General features: G+C 45.4%; 1 protein-coding gene across 1 annotated transcript in view; it reads left to right on the top strand.

Annotated features, from left to right (window-relative positions):
• Positions 1-4,790: 4,790 nt before the first annotated feature.
• Positions 4,791-7,833, top strand: part of orc1 (origin recognition complex, subunit 1) — a 42,811-nt gene continuing 39,768 nt past the window's right edge. Inside the window, exon 1 of the mRNA XM_063064982.1 lies at positions 4,791-5,116. Within this exon, the coding sequence (XP_062921052.1) occupies positions 5,013-5,116 (104 nt within the window). The 5' untranslated portion in view covers positions 4,791-5,012. The remainder of the gene's footprint in view (positions 5,117-7,833) is intronic.

Below are 7,833 nucleotides of genomic sequence, written 5' to 3'. Positions count from 1 at the left end.
CCCTCCTACCCCTCCAAACAGTCCCCTACCCTGCTCTCATGACTATACCCCTTCCCCACACGAAACCACCACGGTGGGCTTCACAGCTGAACAGGTGAGAAGACAGCTGAAACGTCTCAACCCAAGCAAGGCTGCAGGACCGGATGGTGTCAGTACCAGGGTGCTCAAAGCCTGTGCGCCTCAGCTATGTGGAGTACTTTGCCATGTATTCAACCTGAGCCTGAGGCTCCAGAGGGTTCCTGTACTGTGGAAGACGTCCTGCCTCGTCCCTGTGCCGAAGACGCCGCGCCCCAGCGGCCTCAATGACTACAGACCGGTGGCATTGACCTCCCTCATCATGAAGACCCGGGAGAGACTTGTTCTGGAGCTGCTCCGGCCTATGGTCAGGTCACACTTAGATCCCCTCCAGTTCACCTACCAGCCCCGACTAGGAGTTGAGGATGCCATCGTCTACCTGCTGAACCGTGTCTACGCCCACCTGGACAAGCCAGCGAGCACTGTGAGGGTCATGTTTTTTGACTTCTCCAGTGCGTTCAACACCATCCGCCCTGCTCTGCTGAGGAAGAAGCAGACAGCGATGCAGGTGGATGCTTCCCTGGTCTCATGGATTCTTGATTACCTGACTGGCAGACCACAATATGTGTGCTTGCAACACTGTGTGTCCGACAGAGTGATCAGCAGCACTGGGGCTCCACAGGGGACTGTCTTGTCTCCCTTTCTCTTCACCATTTACAGCTCGGACTTCAACTACTGCACAGAGTCTTGTCATCTTCAGAAGTTTTCTGATGACTCTGCCATAGTTGGATGCATCAGCAAGGGAGATGAGGCTGAGTACAGGGCTACAGTAGGAAACTTTGTTACATAGTGTGAGCAGAATTATCTGCAGCTTAATGTGAAAAAGACTAAGGAGCTGGTGGTAGACCTGAGGAGAGCTAAGGTACCGGTGACCCCTGTTTCCATCCAGGGGGTCAATGTGGACATGGTGGAGGATTACAAATACCTGGGGATACGAATTGACATTAAACTGGACTGGTCAAAGAACACTGAGGCTGTCTACAAGAAGGGTCAGAGCCGTCTCTATTTCCTGAGGAGACTGAGGTCCTTTAACATCTGCCGGACGACGCTGAGGATGTTCTACGAGTCTGTGGTGGCCAGTGTGATCATGTTGGCTGTTATGTGCTGGGGCAGCAGGCTGAGGGTAGCAGACACCAACAGAATCAACAAACTCATTCGTGAGGCCAGTGATGTTGTGGGGATGGAACTGGACTCTCTGAAGGTGGTGTTGTAAAGAGGATGCTGTCCAAGTTGTATGCCATCTTGGACAATGTCTCCCATCCACTACATAATGGACTGGTTGGGCACAGGAGTACATTCAGCCAGAGACTCATTCCACCGAGATGCAACACAGAGCATCATAGGAAGTCATTCCTGCCTGTGGCCATCAAACTGTACAACTCCTCCCTCGGAGGGTCAGACACCCTGAGCCAATAGGCTGGTCCTGGACTTATTTCCTGGCATAATTTATGTATTACTATTTAACTATTTATGGTTTTATTACTATTTAATTATTTATGGTGCAACTGTAATGAAAACCAATTTCCCCCGGGATCAGTACAGTATGACTATGACTAATTCCTCATGATATTGAAGAAAGGCTTTCTGAGTGGATGCTAGCTCTTTTTCGCCACTTCTCTGGCAAGACCTGTGGTGGAGGTGTATGTAGTCAAAGTCAAAGTGAAAATTTATTATCGGAGTACATACACGTCACCACCAACAACCCTAAGATTCTTTTTCTGCGGGCATACTTAGTAAATCTATAGAACAGTAACTGTAAACAGGATCAATGGACAACAAACTGCAAATGCAGATAAATATAATCAGCAAGAAATACCGAGCATGAAATAACAAGTTAAAAGTGGCCTTAAATGAGTGTAATTATATCCTTTGTTCAAGAACCTGATGGTTGGGGAGTAGTAACTGTTCTTGAATCTGGTGGTGTGAATCCTGAGGCTGTGTACCTCCTCCCTGATGGCAGCAGTGAGAAGAGAGCATGGCCTGGGTGGTGGGGCTCTCTGATGATGGATGCTGCTTTCCTGCAACAGCGTTTCATGTAGATGTGCCCAGTAGTTGGGAGGGACTTACCTGCGATGTACTGGGCCGAAACCACCAGCTTTCATAGGAGTTTCCGCTCAAAAGCATTGGTGTTCCCATACCAGGCTGTAATGCAGCCAGTCAGCACACTTTCCACCACACATCTATGACGTTTGCCAAGGTTTTGATGACATGCTGAGCCTCCGCAGACTCCTGAGGAAGGAGAGGTGCTTTTGTTACGTCAATAAGAACAGCTGTGTGAACGACTCACAGTTCACCTGTGACAGAGTTCTTAGTGGTGGAGGATGTGCACTCCCATTTACCGAGGGAGATTAGTACTATTGTGATTATGGCTGTATACATTCTTCCCCCCCCCCACCCCCACCCCCACCACCATGCTGATGCTGGCTGGGGAAGCACAGCCTGAGCTGTATAGCAATCCACACACACAGTAAAGAATGGTTTCTTTATTGTTGCTGGCAACTTCAGCCATGCGAACTTCCAAACAGTCCTCCCTACACACTATCAGCATGTAGTCTTCGCCACCAGAGGTGAGAACACATTCGAATTGGTTTATACAAACATCCCTGGTGCATACGAAGCCGTTCACTGTCCTCACCATGAAGCGCCATTAGAGTTGTACTTACTCTTTACCTTTTAACTTGTGTCGCAAAAGCACCTCATTATTTGTTAATTTTACTAGAGGTAATATTACTGAATGTGTTTTGTGTACTGTGTTGTGCACCCTGGTCCAGAGGAACGTGGTTTCGTTTGGCGGTATACATGTGTACAGTTGAAGGATAGTAAACTTGAACTTGAAGCTGATCTCTAACAGAGAATCACTAATGCCCTTAGATTTTCCCACCAGTCGTCAATTCTAGATATAGTTACCAAGATCACCAGAGCTATGAGGCGGTGGCAATACCTAGAGTGTCTTTGTGTTTTGTCTGGTGGCTCTGAGCACAGACTTGAATCTTTTCCTCTGTTTGCCTGGTAATCACTATCCATGACAGAACTCAAAGAGAGTGACTGTTTTGGGAGTCTGGTATTGGACCTGCAGATAACTTGCCTTGCCACCTGGCTGACTGAGGGAAACTATGGCCTTGATACCAGAAGTTGTTGGCCTGGGGGACAATACTTACACTGATTTGCTTGACCTTACGGTAACTTTGGAAGATTTTTCAGAGACTGCATTGATGATATTTTTCTAGTATCTTGAAAGCCAGAAGAAGATCCTCCACTAATTTGCCCTCTGACAATTAAGGTCCACAGTGAAACCCTGAAAATAGGCATCATTTTGCAAATTTCGGTGATCATCTCTCAGTATAGGCAGGTATTGAGGATGAAACTTACCACCACCTTCAATGCATTAGTGTAGCCTTTGGTCAATTCATTGAAGGCTGTTTAATTAAATTCAAAATAAATGAGAAAATGTTGAAAGCATTCAGTAGGTCAGGCAGCATATCTAGAAAGTGAAACTGTGTTTACAATTCAGGTTGGAATTGCAAACTTGAGAAAGATGCTAATTCTTAGCTTTTAAGTTGTGGGAGGGATGGATACATCATTTTGAAAGAAAACAAGAGTGCATCACGAAGCAGTTAACTGTTCAATCTCTGGAGATGTCATTGAGTTGCCTGCCAGTCTATTTTTCCATCCCACCTCCATTCTGACCCTTCTGTGGCCATTTTCACTGTTCCCCCAAAACTCAATCTAAGTTTGAGAAGCAACAGCTTATCTTCCATCTGGGCACGCTGCAGCCTTTGAGCAACTTGCTTTTCTGCCTGAATCAGAACTGGCCAGTTCTGCTGCAATAGTAACTCATTTTCCCTCTCTTCCTAAACGCTGTCTGATCTAGGGCCAGTTCTTATCTCTCCACATGCACTAAGCTATTGGGCATTTCCAACAGTCTTTCGTTTTTAGTTTTCTGCCATGGCTGTTTTATCCCACAGTTTTCCTCTCTCTAATTTCTTTCAGTAATACCAGATGGTTTCTCAAACAGCAAATCCCCTCTTTCTATCACTTTGGAACTGAATGAATGCAGACTGATTTGGATGCAACTAGTCAGATGTTTTTGTTTACTCGGGAAAGGGACATGTCTGAGCTAATTTCCATATTGTTGAGCACATAGCACACAAACCTTCAGTTATACAGGATATTATCCAATCCATTTCAAACCCAGTGATAACAGGTGGACATAATTTAGATTGCAGTAACAGAGTTAACTATGTCCTCAAGTATATGTGGGAGAGGGGCCCTGAATGGATAGACGGAGGGTGGTTGGATTGGATTGACATAGCACAGGCTCAAGGAATGTGCAGGTCAGCTACACAATATCTTACACAAGGACGTTAAAGTGTTGAAAATTGCGGGTTCTAGCAAGTCTGTGGGAACCTTATTCACGAGGTTCCAAAGTTTCAAAATGATGATCATAAACCACTGCAAATAACAAAAAAAAACATACTTGGCACTGAGTCAGGGATAAAAACAAACGCTGGAAACATTCAGCAGGCCAGGCAGTATAAAGTTAGTCTTGTTTTAAGTATTGTTATTTTCTTATCCTTGTTTAAAATCCAACAACCTGTTTTTCTTGAGGTGATCAGGGACTTCACCAGAATAGATAATTATCCTCTATGTTAATTGGAGACAGGTTCCCCCCGCCCCCAATGTACCCAGAATGCCTTGCCGCGCCCCAGCTGACCGGAATGGCGCGAGAATGTAGCGAAAAGTTGCGAGCTGTTCGTTCGAAAAAGTTAAAATGAATCGGCTGCAGTTTTGAGCTTTAATTTAAGAGTTTTAACTTTCTCCGCAGCCGAGCGAAAATCCAATTTCAAAGTCTGATTTGAGGTTATTTGCAACTCTTACTGACGAACAGTGTCAATTTTGTGTTTTCAAAAATCTAAGTTTACCGCATTGCACCCGAAATGAACAAATATACTACGAGGCACAGCGTGCGTGAAAAACGAATATACACTTGGCAAGGGAGGCCTGCTCGTGTAAACCGTAAATTGCAGGATTTGGTTTATGAGTGAGTAAACGCTGCTGCGCGCACTCTTCGCCCGGTGTTACTTGCTTGGGATCATCTGCTTCGTGGGGTAGAAAAGCATATGCATTTTTATAGAGTACTACGATCGGGTTTGTTGGCCGTTTATAGCTGCCGGTAGCTTTATGGCAATTGACGCGGTTAAAGGCAGTTTCGATCACCTCTAAGTCTAATACTGTTTTTGTCGCTAGTCTAAGCAGTCCTTTGCATTTTAACTCCATCTTCCATTCATCTTCATGTTTTCCACGTGTACTCAGTCAGTTTTTGCTTCGGTGATTGTGGGTTTTATATTCGATCTCTTGTGTCAGATTGATTTGTTTGTCTGTAAACCAATGTGATCAGTAGCGAAAGTGGGGATGGGTACGTTTTCCTGGTCCCCTGATATTCCTTACATTGGGTTATATATACCATCTTGTGACCTGTTTTAACATCTAGACAGCCCCCACTAATCTCGCTCCTCTTTACCGGTCCCATTTGCAGAATTCTTATTGCGAACATCGATACGTAACCTGCATAAACTTTGCAGTTAACAGTAAAGTCGACAGGGAAACAGAAACGATATTACAGCCCGGAATTTTGCAGTATGAAGGCACTTAGGTTTTCTTACCTAGTGCCGCAGGTGTTGATTGACGGAGTTGTGTTCCTCAGATATTATCTGCTATCTTACATCGTTATATGTGTGTAACCCTTCCAAATGAGTATTAACATTCACAGTGTGTTACAGTTGAGGTTGGCCTAGGAGCTACATTTGATAAGTTAACAGAGCACATATTGAGAAGGAAATCAGAAATGCATTTCTGAATATTGACAAATAAAGACAAAATTCACTGTCACACTCAAGCTGAACATTCTGTTGTTGCATCTTTAAAATTGTTGATCTTCAAGCACCCGAACTTTCAAGCCACACACACAAAATGCTGGAGGAACTCAGCAGGCCAGGCAGCGTCAATGGAAAAGAGTGCAGTCGACGTTTTGGGCCCAGATCCTTCAGCAGCCCGAAACTGACTGTACTCTTTTCCATAGATGCTGCCTGGCCTGCTGAGTTCCTCCAACATTTTGTGTGTGTTGCTTTGATTTCCAGCATCTGCAGATTTTCTTTTGATTGTGATTGAACTTTCAAGTACCCACATGGAAGACTGAATATTGTGGCAATGGGTTCTAAAGACTTCTGAACAATAGAAATACCCTTTTTCCACATCGAGAGAGTTATAGAAATAAGTTTAATTGGTTTACTCACTTTACACCTGTGACTGTGTGGCTAAGTACAACTCCAACACCATATACTGTTGTGGGCTGTATCAAAGGGAGTGATGAATCAGCATACAGGAGGGAGACTGGAAACTTGCCTGGGTGGTGTAATAACAACAACCCCTAACCCAATATCTGTAAGACCAAGGAACTGATAGTAGACTTCAGGAGAGGGAAACCAGAGGTCCACGAGCCAGTAATCATCGGAGGATGAAAGGTGGAGAGGGCCAGTAACTTTAAGTTTCTGGGTGTCACTGCCTCAGAGGGCCTGTCCTGGACCCATCACATAAATATTATTGTGAAGAAAGCACAACAGCACCTCTACTTCGTCAGGGATCTGTGGAGGTTTGGCATGTCGTCAAAAACCTTGGCAAACTTCTATACATGTGCTGTGGATAGTCTGCTGACTGGCTGCGTTGCGGCCTGGTATGGGAGCACCAATGGCTTTAGGTGGAGAATCCTACAAAAGGTAGTGGGTTTGGCCCAGTCCATCACGGGTAAACCCCTCCCAACCATTGAGCACATCTACATGAAACGTTGCCGTAGAAAAGCAGCATCCATCATCAAAGATCCTCACCACCCAGGCCATGCTCTTTTCACACTGCTGCCAACAAATGGCAGGTACAAGTCCCCCAGGACTCACACCACCAGGTTCAAGAACAGTTACTACCCCTCAACCATCAGGCTCTCGAACAAAAGGGGAGAGCTGCACTCATTTAAAGATTCTGTTATATTGTTACTTCATGTTCATTATTCATTGTGATTTATTTGTATCTGTATTTGCACAGTTTGTTTACAGTTCCTGATGTTTACAGTTTGCAGTTATTGTTCTACAGATTTGCTAAGTATGCCCACAGAAAAAGAATCCCAGGATTGTATGTGGTGACACGTATGTACTCTGATACTAAATTTTATTTTGAACTTTGGTCAACTTACAGTAAGATGGCAGTCTGCTCGGACACAGCGACTTCTACGGGACCAACCAAAGGTGTCACCGCCTTTTGTAAACATACTTCTTACAATCGCAAGACCCTGCTGGATATTAAGAACAAAGTACTGCAGGTCAATCCCATCAGCGAGTTGGTCGTTGGTGGAAATTTGATGAAGCTGGACTTGGTGCGGACCATGCTTCTGCCTGCTATAGAGAGGTGCTGGCGCACAAACAGCGAGCAATTGTCTTCATCGCTTTTCTTGTGACCCTGTAGGACATTCCCAATGTGGAGTACTGCTAGTCCCTGGATTGTTGGCAAGACAGGTGGTGGGGGATCTGCGTAGCGTTGGTTGCAGCAAGGACCGGGTCTCAGGCTGTGGCATCACCTGTCTGCAGCTGTCCAGGGGAGCCGGCAGTGTGGTGCGGGGGCCAGGCAGGCTTCGGAGGTCCCCTCGCCTGTTTGCTTGGTGGAAGAGGAGCTGTATTGTGTTCGCAGTCTGCTGCAACGTTCGTGAGCTCAGGG

This window comes from Mobula hypostoma, chromosome 12 (assembly GCF_963921235.1).
Source record: "Mobula hypostoma chromosome 12, sMobHyp1.1, whole genome shotgun sequence".
In the NCBI taxonomy this organism is placed as follows: domain Eukaryota; kingdom Metazoa; phylum Chordata; class Chondrichthyes; order Myliobatiformes; family Myliobatidae; genus Mobula; species Mobula hypostoma.
The sequence above is the reverse complement of the archived record's forward strand: the minus strand, read 5'-3'. Positions and strand labels throughout refer to the sequence as shown.